Source organism: Girardinichthys multiradiatus, chromosome 7, assembly GCF_021462225.1.
Source record: "Girardinichthys multiradiatus isolate DD_20200921_A chromosome 7, DD_fGirMul_XY1, whole genome shotgun sequence".
Lineage (NCBI taxonomy): Eukaryota > Metazoa > Chordata > Actinopteri > Cyprinodontiformes > Goodeidae > Girardinichthys > Girardinichthys multiradiatus.
The window spans coordinates 30,092,726-30,111,771 of NC_061800.1; the positions used below are offsets into that span (position 1 = coordinate 30,092,726).

The following is a 19,046-nucleotide window of genomic DNA, read 5'->3' on the forward strand; positions in this document are numbered from 1 at the left end:
AAAAATGTAGAATCTTTGACATCTTATTTGTTAGAGTCACAGTTATGTTCATACTTTCTGTCACAAAAGTGTTCCACAATCTTACATAAAATGATGTTTGCTTTGACAAACTTACTCTTTGGCATCATGTTGCTGTGACCTAATGCAACATAGAGAAAGGTCAAATTGTTTTTTTTCTCCTCTATGCATTGATTTGTATCTTTAGTAGCATGAAAAATGACCAACAGGAAAGGAGCATTTACATGCTGTATCAGCATTTAATGGAAATTAGACTTAAGTCCTGGTTTCTCATTGCCAATAAACATTGGAGAGAATAGAATAAAGATAACCTAGTGTCTTACCTGTGCAAAATGAGATTTTGAAAAAAACAAAAAAGCTAAATAGGACTTCTAGACACATTCACGTTTTCTATTTCCTGAACTTCAATAAGCCCATGCTTTAAATAACTGAGAATTATGTGTCCCTGAGCATGTTCTACCTTCAAGAGCCAAAGTGTGCCTCAGACAGCCACTGATAAGGCTTCCATTAGGACTGGTATTCAAAGCCATCGCACCCCTTAATGCACTCCTCTGGCCTGGCCACAAAATCACCGTATCTTATCCTCACAGGACTGGTTAACGAGCCTGTGTTTGGTCTCCAACAGGTGCGAGAGTGCCTGAAACCTCAGTCAGACCCCAAAGGGTCCCTGCTGAGAAAGTGGCGAGGCACTGATGTGTTGTCAACTCTTCAGAAGCTGTTAATGGCTTTACTGAGACTACCTCAGAAAGATTCACTGAATATTATTGAACTTGAAGAAAGGGGAATGATTAAAGGTGTGAATGATTCACAAAAAGTATTTCATTTCCCTTTGGAGTTCTCTCTGAACAGAAACTGTAGTCTCATTTCCAGTTTGCCACAAGCCTCAAAGGAAGTGAACCATATAGTGAACATGTGCTCTGGTCAGATGAGTTGAAAATGGAACTTAACTTGGTAGCCTATATGAAAATGCTGAGTGGCACAAAACCACAGATAACTCAGAACAAACGGTCTCCACCAGAAACAATTTGGGTGGGAGTTTTATGCTGAGTCTACAGGGAAATTCTTGAAGAAAACCAACGCAAGAGACTTGAGACTGGGGAAGAGGTTCATCTTCCTGTAGGAGAACCACACTAAATATACAATATACAACAAAATGATTTAACACAAAACATTCCAGGTGCTTAAACAAAAGCCCACTGGACTTCTCCTTTTACCTCTCATCCAAAAGGCTTCTTCAGTTCTGAAAATATAGGTTAGAAGTATAAGATTTATCAGGTTGTAGTCAGAATAATTGCACCAAAAGAGCCGTTATGGTCATTAATTGGGCCGTCAATGTCCTATGAGTCAGTGACTTAACCATCCAGTCCATTTGGGTCAATGTTTGGGCTATTGTCACTTATGTAATCTTTTTTTACAATGCCAACATGTTGGATTGTAGTAAAGGTCTCAAGGTGTGAATGGTATTAAAATGACCTGGGGAGGAGGGTCAAGGCTGCTGTTGGTGTTAGAAAGATGAAAGCTAAGGCCACATCTTCTGTTACACTATGTTTAATGTTACTTCTTTCACTCCTCTCTCAATTTGTCTCCTCTCTTGCCAAAAACATGCACATTTCTGTCTTCAAAGGAGTTTGTTTGAGAGGGAGACTCTTGGCCCAGTATTTAGAACTATTAATCTACGTTGAGAGAAAGTCAAGTACCCTTCTCCTGACGTGTAGCTTCGTTCAATACGATCCTTTTGATCCTTGGTTATCTCTCTGTAAATTACACCTTTAGCTAAAGGATGCAAATAAGTCATGGAAATCCTACAGGGACAGATGAACTGCATTTCACATTGATCAGAGTCCCTAGAATTGATGGCAGGTGTAAACTCAGGAAGACTGTTTTCAGTTGAATGGGACAGGATACAATTTACATTATATAAGGATAAAGTTCAGAAATTATTGATCAAAGTCTCTTTTTTATGAATAACAAAAACCTGTTTGTTTCAGGGGTGAATGTACACTTTTGAGAGTCACAAACAAAAACAACTAGCTTGTGCCACTTGTGACCAAAACATGACTGTTCTGTCCAAGAATTGCATTTGGAGTTCACTTGGAGTAATTACTAGGCAGAAATGTAATACATCGGTTTCCTATTGGCAGAGGTATGTAGAGCATGAAGCAGCTGACTACAGACTATGTTTTGGGCAGTTCAACAGCATTGTGATCAAACAGTCCAAATTTCTTTTTGTGTGAACTTCTGTGGTGTAAATGTGCTGACCTATTCCATGCACAAAAGGCTTTACAGCACAATCAGTGTAAAGGTGGAAAAAAGAATAGTACAGACTCTTTAAAATAATGATGAGCTCTGTAATATTCATATATTCATACTCTACAGTGCTCACTCTGCCTCTTTTCTCAGTCCCGTTCAGGGAGAGTAATTTTCCCCCTTTCAGGGTTTAACAAAGCAGAGTCCTCTGAAAGGTCAAGCCTTCTTAGCTAAAATGTACACAGAAAAATTAGTCAGGAGTTCCTTCATCTGCTGACAATCACAGGCTCCTTATACAAAATGGACAAAAGGAGAATGTAACATCCGTCGGAAACTCATTCTTTCTTCCATTGTAAAATACAGTCCACAATTTGCCAAAGGCGCCACATGAAGGCGGGTAATGAGATGTGCAGGGGTCTTAAAAGCTCATTGTAAACTCGGAGAATTCAAGGAAAATGTATTCAGATTTTTGTTTTTAACAAAAAAAAGGCAAAACATACAAACAGGTAACATCACTTTGCAGCCTGCACAATGAAACATTACATTTCTATTTTTACTTTGTGCACTTTAACGGAATGACAGCCGATTAGGTTGTGTGTGATATCAAAGAGGTCATTAAAACGTACTCTGAGTCCCAGGTAAGCACTATGCAACAATTCAAGTGGCTTTAATGGTTAATTTCTCCTGTACTTTTACCTGAGGTCCCTAAGGTGGTCTGATTTGTTTTGGGGGGGTAATTACAGTGTCTTGCAAAAGTACTGATAAGAATTTTTTTCCCACGTTCTCATGCTACATCCAACCATCGATTGTCTCCACCCCGCTTATCCTTGCAGGGTTGTGGGAGAGCTGGTTTTCTATCTCAAGCGATCATTGGGCTAAAGGCAAGGTATACCCTGGACAGGATGTAGTTCTATGACAGTGAAACACAGAAGGAAAAAAGCGATCTGCATTTGTATTTCCCTCTCCCAGGAGTCAATAAAGCTGCAAGTCCTTTGGCTTATGCCACCCAATATTTTTTGCCTGTTCTTTGCCAAATAGCTCAAACCCAGTCAACATTAATTTCAAGCATTTGTGAACATTGATTATCTTACTACAGGCTCTCAATTAAATTTAGGTACGGACTTTGACTAGGCCATCCTGACACATATGCTTTGATCTAGAGTACCGGTGTGAAAAGCCAGTTCTCAAGAGCCCGTGTCCTGGATGTTTTAGATCCTCCTGTGGTTCAACAGAGCTGGGTCAAATACACCCATTTTCCAGGTCTTTTTGCAATGAGGGACAGAGGAAAGTCGCACATTAATTCCACTTTGCTGGAGCAGTAACACAATTGAAACATGCAGGACATTGGCTCTGGAGGACTGGAGTTGGGCTCCAATAATCTAAACTCTTCAATAGTAGCTTTGTGTGTAGATTTAGGGTTGCCGTCCTGCTTGAGGGTGAACCTACACCCAATTCTCAACTCGTTTGCAACCACTAACAGGTTGAGTTCCAGCATTGTACTCTATTTAGTTCCATCTATCTTCCCATCATCTCTGACCAGCTTGTGTCCCTGCTTAAGAAAAAACATCCCCACAGCAGGATGCTGCCACCACCATGTATCACTGTGTGAATGGTGTGTTCAGGCTAATTTGCAATGTGAGTTTTACACTAGAGTTTGCTTTAAGCTTCTCCACAACACAATTGTTTGTTCTCTCATGTTCTCTTACTAGTCTCCGAGGCCTTTAGAAAACTACTTATACCGTGTTTAAGTCACGCACAGATGAACTCAAATTTACTATTTGGGCAACTTGTTATGGCACTTGGTTACATTCGATTCCACTCAAGGGTGGAACAGCAAAGGGGGTCAAACTGTCTTTGTCAAAAACGTATTATTTTCCTTCTATGTCACGATCATGTGTTTCTCTGTCTTGGTCTATCACAAAAAAAATACCCCAAAACGTTTAAAGGGTGTAAATACTTTTGCAAGGCACTGTATCAAAAAACGCAGCCCAATTACAAGACCAATATTCCAGAAACAATCGTTTAGTACATTTTATCTTTCAATCACCTTTACAACTGATGGGTGTTTAAATTTACAAGATCATAAAAAAATAACTGGTTCTTTATTTACAACATCAACAGTGATACAAACATGTTCACAGCCTTTGTTCACAACATCCGTTTCCTGATTCCAGCATAGCAATGCAACCAAAAGTCCCTCTCACATTTCTGTCGGTAACAGATGAATTATGACACCGTAGCTGACCCTCGTTCAACGGTTAAGAATAAACGGGATAAAGATGTGGCTGTTATTTGTATGCATATGCTTCAGATTTAATCAAAAATTAAAACTTGAAAACAGAAACATGTTTAAACAACGTGTCTAAAGGCACACGTTACAATACCGGTCCAGCACAATTTAATTTCTTCTGAGAAGAAGTGAAACCTTGTAAAAACATTCCATTCAACATTCCTGGTTTAGGAAAAAGCTATATGTTCCCACTCCACTCTCTTCTGGTGCTTAAAACAATGTACTAAAACAATTTCTAATACAATGCTATGAAACAATATGGGCGTTTTGTTATCCAAACAACTCTTGACACCTTTCGTAATTACAAAAACAAACTAAGAAATCAGAACTGGCATTTTACAGATATGCTACCCCAGATATTTTTGAGAACTAAATTCGTACCTTCTCTTTGTTTTGTTTTTGAGACAAAGAGAACAACACAGGAACCTGTTTGTATCATTTTTGACCTTCCACGATATGGCATTGAGGAAACGTGTCCACAGGAATGAAACATAGTACGAGTAATTTTGTTTTCATTAGAGCAGAATTATGCAAAAGTTAAAACTATGTTTTCATTTTCTTTGAAGCAGATAGATTTTCTTTACTGGAGGGCCGGGTAAAACTCATTAATATTAATGTGGGTCGTGGGGCCTGATTTGTAGTTCATTTAGGAAATACATCTGACATTAGTTAGAGTTATGGTAAAATTAACAGGGTCTGGTTTAGACTGAGGATGTTAAAGGGCAAATATATTTTAGAGCCAGAAAACCATAAAATAATTTTAAGTATAAAACACTAAATCCCCGTTAGTGTTGTATTGTTTTTCAAAGCAGATAAATTGAAACGCATTTTTGGACAAAAAAAAGAAGTATTTGAAGACACTGTTTTCTAAACTAGAAATGTATAACAATATATGGATGATAATGTACCATATGTAACAGAAGACTTTCACTGCCTACAGTAAACAGAAAAAGATCTTGCTAAAGGGAATATGTCAAATGGACGTGTGGTCACTTATTGGCAACACAAAAAAAGAATAGACTGAGAACATTTTCTCAAAGATCCCTCTATGTAAAAAGTGGGTGAGATTTCTGACAGTAAAAGGTGAACCGTAGAGATGCGCCGAGAAAAAAATACAAAGTGTGCTCTCAACTTAGAGCTTGTAAACCTCAGTATAGAGAAATGGTCTGTTAGGTCTCCAAGCTACAGCTCTCAGACAACACTTCTCCAGAGTTTTTCCTCATCGCAGACTAAATCACCTCATACATTTTGCCTTATGGATGCCCTTTGTAGCTTAGATGAGTGGGAATTGTGTTGTACACCTTCCAGAAAGTTTAACTGTTGTCTAAACATCCTGCAGAATATTTTCACAAAGGTCTTGGGGTTCATCAGGATGTTTTTTGATAAATACGAAATAGAATTTTGTGGTCCAATTGGTCAACCTTTACTGATGCAAGTGAGGTTTGCAGTGCTTTAAATGATCTGGATTCATTTGCAACCTCCAAGATGTTGTTCAGGCACTTTTGGAGTAATTTTGGTAGGCTGGCCTCTTCTGGAAAAGTTCAGCATTGTTACATGATTTTCTCTGTTTGTGAATAATGGTTCTCACTGTCGTTCTCTGGACTCCCAAAGCTGTAGAAGTGGCTTTATAACCCTTTCTATACTGATGACTGTTTCTCATTTGTTCTTTGAATTCTTTAGAAAGGAGCATGATGTGTTGCTTTTTCAGACCTTTTAGCCTACTTCATGTTAAGAAAAGTTATTTTAAAGTGATTCATAGAAGTCTGACAGATATCAGGCCTGAGTGTTGTTAGCGAATGTGAACCAAAAAAAAAAGTGGTTAATCACATTTATTTAATGATTTAACAAGAGTTTTTTATGAACCACCTTTCCTAGATTTGCGTGTTTTATGGCTACAATTTCATGGGTCAACATCTGATCATAGGTTTCCAGTTTCTGACAGGAAACTAATCATCTCTGCATGCTACCCCTTCTAAAATGAGCACATTTACAGTAGAGTCCTGTCAAATGCAAGAGGAAGAAAAAATATGCCACAGATTTGTGTCAGTGTCAGAGAGGGTAGAGGTTTGACAGCATGCCTCCCACAGTGTTGATGTTGACCCTCTGACAACAGCTACTGCTGTGATGGGAAACACCTGCAGCTCCCAGAATATATGGCCCTTTGTTTTTGAAAAAGATAATCAATGCAACAAATAGCTCCAGTTTTATTTTAAAACCAAAGTAAACAAAAAATAAAATACCACCGCATGCGCTGTCACCATATTTTCTGAACTGAAACCATCCTAGCAATCCTAGGTTAAACCTTTTTTTATCTGAGCAAAGCAGACAGTGATGTTAAAAAAGATGAGCAGCAAACCAGCTGTGTTGATAAGATTTTACCAACAGCCTATGCACCAAATAACATTGCAAACCATATTTGGAGATTTTAATATTTTACCAGCTATGCTGTTTACTCATTCAACCTCCAGCAGAGCAGCATCTACAAGCAAATCTTTCCATGTTCTTCATGCTTCGACCCCACGGGTCGTTCTTCCAGCCTGGAAACGGCCTAAAGCAACACCTCACCACGTGATCGGAAAGGCAGGTGCTGCCTCACTTAAACCTGAGGCAAGCCGTAACAGGATACGACTCCACAGATGAGGTTAAGCCTCTGCTGCGTCCCAGCATTTCTGTGACTGGTGGCCACGCAGCTACAGGAGGAAGCATACGTTGTGTGTTAAGAGCCACCTGGTGAAGGTGTGTATGGCAGGATAGGTTAGGAGGAGGAGGAGGAGGGGGGAATGATGAAGTGATGGATCAGATGCTCAGGGTCATGTTACGGAGCAGCCACTGCTGGGAGCGGCTGCCGCTGCAGTCTCTCAGGGTGGGGACCATCTTGTCCTCCTCAGACGGCATGTCCAAGCATTGGTTACTATTCACGTGGAGTAGCGTGAGTTGCTGAGGAGAGAAGAGTGGAAACACAGGTGATTACCAGTGTGACTGGACACTTTCTTTCTAACTGTATTTTATGAAATGTTAACACAGAACCATATCAGAGGCTTTAGATGGAAACAGGTGAGAGGAATGTTTTAGAAAGTCATTTTGGTTATAAAAACTAAGGCTCCTGTATTTGGCGTCAACGGCCATTTCCATTTAACAGGAAAGTTTTCTGTGGGAAAAGCAGCAAACCAAAAACACACCCATACAGGTTCTTGCAAAAATATCCATATCCTTTGAACTTTTTCATATTTTGTCACATTACAAAAACACAACTTTTAATGTATTTTACTTGGATTGAAAAATGCAACAAGAGACAAACATTTTTTTAAATATTCTTCTTTGCAAAACAACTCAAACTCAGTCAGATTAGATGGAGAGTGTGAATATCAATTTTAAAATCTTGCCACAGATTGTCACTTCGATGGTAAGTTTGCAGTTCCTCACTCTTTCCATTAATTTAGGAGTATCAGAGTAAACAGGACTAAATGCAAATGCATGTCAACCTTCCTTCCACTGTGTAATTATACACTACATTGTGTTGGTCTATTACATAAAACCCCAATTTAACACACTGAAATGTATGGATGTTATGTGATAAAAAAAAAAAAATTTATAAATGCCTTTACAAGTCACTGTATGTGAAGGGTTTTGATCTATCTAGGGTTTTAATTTAATTGGATATGTGTTGATACATTTTGGTATATCCATTTCAAAATATGTTAGAGGAAAGCACAGACATATTAAAAGCAAGACCTTGTACCAAAAAAGAACAAATATGCTATTTCGGTACATTTTGATAACATCGATCTCAAAAAAAAAAAACAAAAAAAATAGAGAGAACACAAAGGCCACATCATACATCATAGGGCAACCGTGGCATCATCTACAAAATAAATTGGTCTTGACACAAGTCGTTTCATGATCTGTCAGATTGAGATCAGCTGACAATGACTGATTAATAGGTGTATTTCACAAAAGACATCTCTAGGGAAATGAAAGATGTCCATTAAGTTGCTTTTGGATTCGTACATGTTGACTCGCTGTCACAGCTGTGAATTCACTGAGACACCAGAAAAAAACAGGGCCTTCCTTCATCATTGTATTTACTGTGTTTCTCTCCTACTGTTTGACCCCTCTCACCTGTCAGTCCCTGTCTGTCTGCTGCTCTGACAAGTTAGCTGGAGAAGCCAGGCGACAGAAAACACTGAAAAAAAGCCCCACCTGTTATGATGAGATGAACCCGGGCACCACATCGTGTGGCACAAGAGAGAAGCGATCTACCATGAAGGCAGCAGAGATGACTCCCCCACCACTAATAACAGCAGGAGACCTCTCTGTGGTTCTAAATTAACCATTCGTGTTCATGCTCTCAGATGTAAGATGCTTCCACAATCTTACCTCTCTCTTTCCTTAACTGTCCTATAATCAAATGCATATGAGTTGAGGACTAGATTTGTAGGGAGTAGGATTGCACTCATTAATTAGGACATGTCAGATGTTATCAAATTTTTATTTATTTGTTTTTGCATTTGCTGTAATTTGCATTTTGTTTTGCATTTTCTATAATATAAAAGGTATAAGAATAGCATTCGAAATATTTTTCAAGCCATCCTGCTTTACAACACAGTTGAACAGAGGTGTGAGACAGGAATATCATCATAGGTCTAATATTTAACAACGTCTTTACCATCATATATTACTTATCAGGGTTTTGCACAGTAGTCTCTATTAGCAATTTTTAGAGAATTAAGACATTTTCTTTAGGGGTGCACAGATTGTTTAGCTGGCCAATCAGCCCAGATTTAGTTAATTTTGGGAGATTGTCATCGGCTGATACTTATATGTGAGACTGATCTTATCCACCAATCTAATCTACTTGTCTAACCTATTGTGCAACTTTTGTTTCTTTTTAAACATAAAAGACTAAAGGAACTGCAATTTACTGCAATTTGTTCAGCCTTCCTGTTATCTGCTGAAAGTCTTACTCTCTCTCTCTCTCTCTGAATGGACAAACACGTCTTCACATGTTGTAGAAAGTTTTATTTAAATGTGGTTTTTAATCACCACATTGCTACTGAGTGAAGAAGTCTGTTACCCATTTTCAAAGTCTAAACCAGTGGTCCCCTACCTATTCCAAGACGAGATCACTTTTAAATGAAGGCCTAGATCTACTGTTTAAAATCCTAAGGAGAAAAAAAATCTGTTAAAACTGAAAATGTGTCTATTTTCCAGCATGTAAGCATGTGCAACTTTAATTCAGACTCGTATATGCCTGCTATGCCAGAGCAATGAATGACCTGAAATATGACATACGAATCTCAAAGTCCACAGAGAATGTATCAAAATGTATCAAAAATAGCTGGAATTGTAGTTGTATTGAAAATAAAAGAGCTAAATAAGTTTTACATTTAATCATATGCCAAATAACGATAAAAAAAAAAAAAAGTAACTGTCGGTATTTCAAACCCAGACGATACTAAACTTCCTCAAAGTCAGTGTGACAGCTTCTCAGAAATATAAGGGAAAACAAAAAAGTTAATAAATACCTTATTAATTAAATTAAATTAAATCATGCTCCCATTCTGAATGAAAGTGGTAGGTTTTCAGCCTTCCCTGAATACCATTTGCCAAAATACATGGCTACACAGTGGGTAGATCGCAGTTTCATCCTAACAACTTTCTATGTAGCTTTGCTTGTATGTCAGTGACCCAATCAAACATCACGAGACATTCAGACATCAAAAACCCACTAAACATGGAAAAAGAAGAATGACATATATAAAAAGTAAGCAGATTGGCTGAATGGGAAAAAAACTTCCAATGACCTAACTTAGGTTAGATAGTTTAAAATTATATATTAATAGCCTTAAATGCTTTTCAAACTACTTTGATACATACATCAACATGGTCCATCGCAATAGACTGGTTGGCGACCCCTGATCTAAACTAAGTAGTGTTGTTTTCAGCGCGACGCAGTAGAGCTTAGGTATAGTGAGTTCAACGGTGGGTAAAAGATCCGATTTTTAAGTTTACGGCTGGTTGGTCAGGAGTCGGCGCTGATCAAGCTGAACATGTTCAGTCACCTGCAGACTCCTCGCTGCATCACTCGCAGTGACTCATATCGAGTCATTTTATAACCAGCAAGGTGCTGCAAAATTATTTTTGATGAAGCAAACAAGTTGTAAAAGGGCACTAGAAGGAAACGGTTTTCTACAGTTTTTTAGATTTGAACCTCTAGATATCATCCAACATGCACTGTTTAGAAATATTTGCAGCCTGATGGAAAACTCTGAATGTAGGCTATGTTAACAATCTTCCATTATGCTAAGAATGTTTATCACCCTGACCCATCAATCTCCCCGGGGCTGTTTATTGTGTGTGTTTCAACTAAAAATAACAAAAAAAGATTTTAGCAATAAATCTATTACAGATGATCTATAGAATATTTATTCTATAACTTATTTAAAGTCCCTCCAAAATCTGTAGGAAAGTATAATGGATTTTATGAGTGCAGAGTGGATTTTTCTGCCTCAACTGTGGTTGTTGCAGAGGATAGGTGAACAGGAGCAATAAAGTTACGACAAACTGAATTATTTTTTATCAGTTTAACACAGAATGACAGAACAATAAATCAGAGGTTTTTACTCACTTGCTGTTTTTAACTGTAGTTTAAAATTTAGGAATTAAATTTCCTGAAATATTATACTTTTATGTTTTGAGATGTTAAAAAATATAAATATTAAGAACAATTAGAAAAATCACATAATTGAATTCTTATCTAGTTGACTTTAATTTGAAACAGAAAACCCCCCCAAAAAAACAGATTATTACTCGTACTTGTCCGCTTTATCGGGGACCGGGTCGCGGGGGCAGCAGACTCAGCAGAGACGCCCAGATGTCCTTCTCCCCAGACACCTCCTCCAGCTCCTCCGGGGGGAGCCCAAGGCGTTCCCAGGCCAGCCAAGAGACATAGTCTCTCCAGCTTGTCCTGGGTCGTCCCCTGGGCCTCCTCCCGGTGGGACGTGCCTGGAACACCTCCCGAGGAAGGCGTCCAGGAGGCATCCGATATAGATCCCCGAGCCACCTCAACTGGCTCCTCTCGATGTGGAGGAGCAGCGGCTCTACTCCGAGCTCCTCACCCTATCTCTAAGGGAGTGCCCGGCCACCCTACGGAGGAAGCTCATTTCAGCCGCTTGTATCCGTGATCTCGTTCTTTTGGTCATGACCCAAAGTTCATGGCCATAGGTGAGGGTAGGAACGTAGACCGACCAGTAAATCGAGAGCTTTGCTTTTCGGCTCAGCTCTCTCTTCACCACAATGGACCGGCACAGCGCCCCCATCACTGTGGCAGCTGCATCGATCCGTCTGTCGATCTCCCGCTCCATTCTTCCCTCACTCGTGAACAAGACCCCGAGATACTTAAACTCCTCCACTTGAGGTAGAAACTCCCCTCCAACCTGAAGAGGACAAGCCACCCTTTTCCGGTCGAGAACCATGGCCTCGGACTTAGAGGAGCTGATCTTCATCCCAGCCGCTTCACTCTCGGCTGGGAACCGCCCCAGCGCATGCTGTAGGTCTTGGCTAGAGGGGGCCAGCAGGACCACGTCATCTGCAAAAAGAAGAGATGAAATCCTCTGGTCCCCAAACCAGACTTCAGGGATCCACCCCCTAAACAGTCAAATAAATGAGAACATAAACTTCTATAACAATCATACCATTATTAATATAGAGATAAGATTAACCTCATCACCTCTCTAGGGGGAAATTAAATAGTTTAAGTGGCAGGACAGGTTAAAGGTGCACCTCTAGTAAAGTTATCTTAGGAAGGATAAATAATAGACACAATAATAAATAACCATAGATAAAAGGTGAACAAAATTACAAACAATATAGTACAGAATTATTTTAATACTATTATTTAAATAAATTTGGAAAAATATTTGAGAAACTTAAAAAAATATATATATATATACAAACTCTAGACAACAGTATAATAATCTAAGTATTATATACAGAGAAGAAAGAAGTAAATTAGGTGAATAAGTATTTGCTGTGTTGTACATCATGATGTCAGTAGCCTAAATAGTCATCTACATCGCTCCCCGTCTGTGGAGAAGGTCTCTGGTCTGCTGCAATCTCCTCTGTGGCTTCTGATCGCAGCAGGTACCAGAGCTGCTCACATTCCAGGCTGGTGCTGAAAGCAGAGGGAACGACGCATCGATTTGCTCAGGAATGCCTGTTTGTTCACACCGTGATCCCAGGACCACATCTACCTTTCAACACTCCTCTCTTCAGGTTCTGCTCCTCTGTTCAGTCTGTTCTCCACCTTTTTTCTCAGTTTTGTTTTGGTCATTTTACCAAACTAAAACTCATTATACAAGAAGATCACATTAAAATGCGGAATTTTAATATGACATTTATCAATATGAAATGGATGCAGTATGAAAATAACCAGCATGGCGAGTAAACCTAATAAGTAAATCAAAAATAATGACAAGCATGTAAATCAGCTACCATTAACAATTTTAATGCTGTGTGACAATTAATTTAATTTTGCAAAGTCATCATCATGATTTACACATTTCTGCATGCAGTCTAAATTATATCATCAGTTATTTTTCTCCACTGATTACTAGGAGCGCATTTGTTTCATTTTGGTTGTTTCTTGTAACAACCAATCACAGCTTTTAGAAGACAGCATCACACCTAGCAACGGGGTCAACCACACCTCCACACTAAGATAGGAGATTTTGTCATCTCCTCGCTCAGAGTCGCTCTCAGCAGCAAGCAGAATAACTCTGAAGCTAGGACTCTTTGGCAGGAATTTCAGGCTAAGTTAGGAGATCTCTGAGAGGAGAATCTGAGAAGCGTTTTGAATCCGGGGCCCTGATCTTTTAAAGAAACAGATTCTGTGATTGGTGCATCTCCACTTAGAAGAAATTGCGACTTGAACATAATGCAAACCTATGTTGCTACAAAATGCTGCAATGGCACACAGTTCTGTAATGTATGAAAATATAATTTAGGGGTCTCTTCCAAATTTAGGCTGCGGTAGCAGTCTGCACAGCACTATTTTGAGTCATTCTCAAGTAACATGCAATAAAATACATGTGAAGAACTATAATACCCAGTCTGCGATTGCCAGTTTTTTTTATCCTACGTTGAAGGCACACTGTAAACTGTTCATTAAAAAAAGATTGCGCTTTGGTCGTTGACAGAGGAAATCCAGACTAATGAGCTCGCAGAGACACCCAGACCATATTTGATCTTAAGCTATAAAAATACAAGGACCTGTAATTTCTCTGCCCAGATACAAAGATGTGCACACAGACACACACATGTATTTTTCCTGAAGTGCACATTGCAGACTGCCCAACAAGGCCCATTTGTTCAAACAGAGTGAGAACAAAGAGCAGGTGGCACACGATCCCTCGCACCTGCCAAAAAAACTGGAGAAAAGAACAAAGCCCTGGCTTTATTTAGAAAAAGAAAAATGATATAATCCTGACATAAAATAAACTGTTTTTCTTTAGCATCTGAGAATGACAAGCAGCCATACCAATAAAAAGACCTTGCGATATTGAAATGGCACAATATTTCTACTGAAGTCCGTCTCGTGAAGCACCATCCAGCTTCTGTCATCCATGTGACCTCGCCTGGCAAAATACGTCAACAATATTATTATAAGCCCAGCATATAACAGTGAGTTCTTTAAAAATGAAGACCCTTTACATAAAGGGTGTCAGAAAGAGGGTTGTTAGCCTCACAGCATAATTGACTTAGGCAATTATGCTGTGAGGTCAAACGTGTATGCACATAAATCATAATATATAATTGTTATTTTCTGAGGTGTCAAAGGACTCATTGTTTTAGAAAAACAATCTCAGCGAGACTTTTAAGCCTTATGGACTGCTGATGTGTCTTTAAGAATGGATCTGTCATCAGTCTGCTGCGGATGAAAAGCTCCGCAAGTTGGTCTGCAGAGTTCAGATCGTATTTAGATCATAGCTTTCACTGTTTTCACTGAATTTAATGACAAATTGAGCTTATTAAGTTATTTTATAGCTACCGGGAGTAATTACTGCTAGGTAATCAGACAATATTTCAAAACAGGTTGGTTTATATTTACCAATTAACAGGATATATTTAATGCCTCAACAAACTCTTTACACACTAATGACAGGTAGGGTGGATAGCCAGGAGTATAGCAGCAACTATCTCCTCATCAGGTCTTAGGTATGAGACTTCATGAGCACTGCTGACAGTTTAATTCTTACTCTTCAGGTTAATGCTCAGAGAAAACAGAATTAAGAAAATAAGTAAAAATACACATGTAGTAAAAAGCAAACAACAATATTGACCATGATCTGAAGGCTTCCACAGTTTTGCAAGTCACTAAAGCTAAAAGCTCTCACTAAACCTAGCAGTTTTTCCTTTGGAAATATATGGATGATGGATTTCTTAATAAACCTTAGTGTGGAAGCACTTTTGGCTGTTTACATTTATCTGTCAGATTATCTAAGAGTTTCACACTCTGCTCAGTAAAGTTTAGTTTTTAATCTTATAGTCCTCTTAGGAACCTACAAGTCCCAGCAACACATTAGCATTTTTATTTATCCATTTTTTTATTCCATCTACATGAACACAAAGCTATCTTAATAGAACAAAAAGCGAAAATGCGCGATTTGTTAGCAGTCTGGCTGTGGAGGGGACTCTCACTGCAGCCGGCAAGGTCTACTGCAAATGTACTGGGCTGCCTACGATATCTTTGGGATGTCACCACTCGCTGCTCGTTGAGAACAGGAAGAATAAGTTCATCAGTCCCCAATAACATAGGGAAATGTGACACGATTTTTGACATGTTTTGTTGCAAAAGAGTAGCTAAAGGGGTCAGGAAACTCGCTAAATATAACCACAATGTCTATAGATTGGTAACATTCCTCATGACGTCATGCTGCAATGGGTTTATATTGTGTATCGTCTCATTTCATGAACTGGATGTATCGTTACACCACAATTATTAATGCATCTCATCAGGCTGATTGAGTTGAGAGAAGTATTTTAATTTTTTTTAAATATCTAAGATATTGTAATAGCAAGAGACCTCAGAAGAAAAGTATTACACTGAGGGTCAGGGAAAATGTTCCACGTTAAATGAAATAAGCAGAAGTGTGGAGGTCCAGTCACTTGCTCATAATCATTTGATGCCAGCTTTAGGGCAGAGAAAACTCCCACTCTAACCTCTCTGCAAGCAAAGCAGGGCCTCCGGAGCAAGTTACAGAGCGTGTGCACAGCTGAGGCCAGCTAATTAAATGAGGACTGCTTCGAACCATCCTTTCTGTCACCAGGCAGCACACCACACTTGCATCGAGGTAACAAGAGTCACCATTTTGATCTGCCAGGCTGACTTATTTTCTCTTTCCCTTTTTCCTTTGCGACTCTTTTTATCTCAAGGCAGAGTCAGCAATGGTTTCGTTTGCTTTAATGGTGCCTCGCTCTTGCGTACGTGCTTTCTTCTTCTCAGGGCAAGGCGAAAAGGAACTCAAAGAGTGCGAACAGCAAATCAGGCCATCTAACAGCACGTTGCTTTGCAGCCATGACTCTGACACACTACCAGTTCTGGGAGCTTCAAGCCCAATTTACGCTGCCTGGACACAAAAACTGCAGCATGCTACATGCTCTTTAGCATTCTGAGAGTCACTAAGCTCTAGGACTCTGAAGTGCAAACCTGAGATATGTCTACAGAACAGAATAGGCTATAGAGAAAATGACAGACGCAAAGGCGGGGAAATAAAAACCCTGAAAAGAAAATATGAGCAAAAAAAAACATCTCTTACAGAGCTATGTAAATAAGTAGGCAGAGTGGTGAAAAGCCCTGATGATTAGGATTCATTGCTTTTACAATCTGAACATGGCACACAGTGTGCACAGCTGCTTCAGGCCAATAAGAGAGCCATCTGAGTGTCCAGAGCCATGAAAAGGTAGCTCCACAATGAAGGATCACTTCAAAGAACTTGTAAACAATGGCAGACCCATTTCAATCATGTGTGCTGGTAGATAATCAGCTAAAAATAAACACGTCCTCCTCCGTTTCAAACATCACTCACCAGGCGTGGGCAGACCAGGATACAGCCAGCAAATATTCACATCAAAATAAAACATTTATGTTAGAAAATAAATGTCAAATGAGATCTAATTTAGCATGACGTTTAGCTAAAGGTTCTGCAGATAGTATCTTATACACTGAAGCATCTTGACGGGACATCTGTCATTGCCTAATGTGCTTCTCCCCCGTCTTCATGGATTCCCTCTAAAAAGGTCACCAGTAAAAGCTTTTTAATGCTTCCTAAAACAATCTGCATCCACATTCTAAAACCTAAAGGTGAACAACATGCTCTGAATCCATCTGCTCTTCCTGCAAAAAGCATGAAAGTAAAATATCTAAAGCGACAATCTGCTGTGGAGGCAACTAGCGACTAAACAACCTAACAGATCTAAACCACATTGCGACAGTGCAGCTAAGACCAGCTACTAAGCCTAACATGTGCTCACCTCATGTGCCCCCCCAACACTGCCCCGAAGAGCAGACGCTAGTTTAGAGAATATAATCGGTGGGACTGAAGTAGAGGTGTCTAGCGACCTCCAGGCGGGTGTAGCTGTGGAGGATCCACGCCTGTAAGGGGCTGTTGTTACAGTACTCCACGGTGGGGCCGTAGGTGCCGTCCTCCAGACGGCTGATGGTCAGACATGATTGGGTGATGATGTGGAGGAAGGTCCGTTTCTGCACGGATCCAGGAAGGAAGAGGGACACATGGTTGTGAAGTTAAGTGAGATTATTATTTAAATGTTCCAACTGGGGTGTCAAATAGATGTCAAATTTACCTTTGTTTCGGTCACAGATTTGGCATAATACCAAACGAATGAACAAGGAAATTTGTCTCAGGCTTCAGAGGTGTTATTATCGGCATTTTGTGTCTTTGCCAATTTTTACCCAATTTTATAAGCAGGTGGTGCCATTTTGCCCCATGCCATTTTCATTTAGTACCCATAAACTAAACAGTTCGTTCCCATTTATTCAAACCATTGCACATCAAGTTGTTTTTCTTTGTGGTTAAAGTTATTTAATGAATTAGGGATAAGTAGATGCAAAAACTGAAAAATCCTCACATAAAACAAATTAATTGGATTTTATTTTCTGTAGGTTTTGTGTGTGTTTGTGTGTATATGTATATATATATATATACATATACACACACACGTTTTTTTATTCAAGAATTTCAAGTTTCAAATATTTATACCATTCTGGCAAATGTTTTACAGGTTTTGATGATTTATTTTTTTTGCTCCCACTACAGTCTATATCCAAAGAGTTAACATTGCTTCCAGTTAGAAAAAACATATCAGTAAAATGTAAAGGTTACTTTAAACCTAAATCTGCTAGGAATAATTTTGGGCTTAAGTGTAGGTTCCGGATTTTCATTGTTTTATTTTAGTACAGTAATACAATGAATTATAATACAATGAAAGTTGTATTTCTGATTAAAATTATGATTTTGCCAAAATCTCATCTCAGCCAATGCCTATAATATAGACAGGGTCTCAGATGATTCTATTTTGGATAAGCTGCTTATATTTAAATATTGTAACATAAACACACTAAATGTAATATGCATTTTGCAGTAATTAGCTTTCATTTCTGTTACACAAAATTATTTCACCAACATTATTGGTAAAATTTTTCAAATTATTAGCAGCACATCTTAAAAATTTTTTATGACAACAGCTTCTTTTTGGCTAAAGCATCATAGCATTTACAAATTAAAAGAGGCTATATTTCTCAGCCATACAGCAGAGTGTGAGAAGGTGAGAATGAGAAAATTAAACTGATGACCAGCTTAAGTTTGTCAGGTGACCCAGGATTCAATCTTTGTCAGTCACCCCTGGGCTAAAAATAACCCCGATCTCAGCAGTCGTGAAACCCCAGTGTTGCTTATTGGTCTGAAAGGGGCTGGTCTCCTTCATTATTTATTCAGATTTTTTTTCCCACTTTCAAAAAGTACCCTAAGAACAAAGTCTAATTAAAGGATTTCTCCCGGGGTTTGCTCAGTGCATGATGGAAACGGCCTGTGGGCTTCTCCGCCTCGCCATATCGTCATGTCAGCATTCTGACAAGTCAATCACTCACAGATCACACTGCAAGACTTTTTTAGCATCTCCCCAGCGATTTCAAAATTCATAAATAGTTCAAACAAAAATGTTTTTTGAGTTGTATAAGCCATAATGTTTTTGACCAGTCAGGCAACAGAGGCTTAAGAAAGCTTAGGGAAGAATTTTTTTACTTCTCTCATGAGCATAAAATGCCATGCTGTGTCTTGTAAACAACATCTGTTTCTTCATTTGACTGAATATTAAAATGACGGTTTGCACAAACAGGAGTGTAAGGTGAGATGAAACCTAGGCGTTTAATATTCAGTGATATTCAGTGTAAGGCACTGTGATTTATCCCACCTTT

General features: G+C 39.0%; 1 protein-coding gene across 8 annotated transcripts in view; it reads right to left on the bottom strand.

Moving 5' to 3' along the window:
• Positions 1-2,721: 2,721 nt before the first annotated feature.
• galnt13 (UDP-N-acetyl-alpha-D-galactosamine:polypeptide N-acetylgalactosaminyltransferase 13) overlaps positions 2,722-19,046 on the bottom strand; it is a 53,632-nt gene continuing 37,307 nt past the window's right edge. For 4 of the 8 annotated variants that reach the window (XM_047370327.1, XM_047370326.1, XM_047370328.1 and 1 more), the window contains exons 12-13: positions 17,087-17,315; positions 7,357-7,492 (exon numbers count right to left, since the gene is read on the bottom strand). In XM_047370327.1, the coding sequence (XP_047226283.1) occupies positions 17,130-17,315 (186 nt within the window). In that variant the 3' untranslated portion in view covers positions 7,357-7,492; positions 17,087-17,129. Of the gene's footprint in view, positions 7,493-17,086; positions 17,316-19,046 lie in introns of those variants that run through there. The other 4 variants (XM_047370331.1, XM_047370330.1, XR_007038973.1 and 1 more) reach the window with 3 other exon arrangements.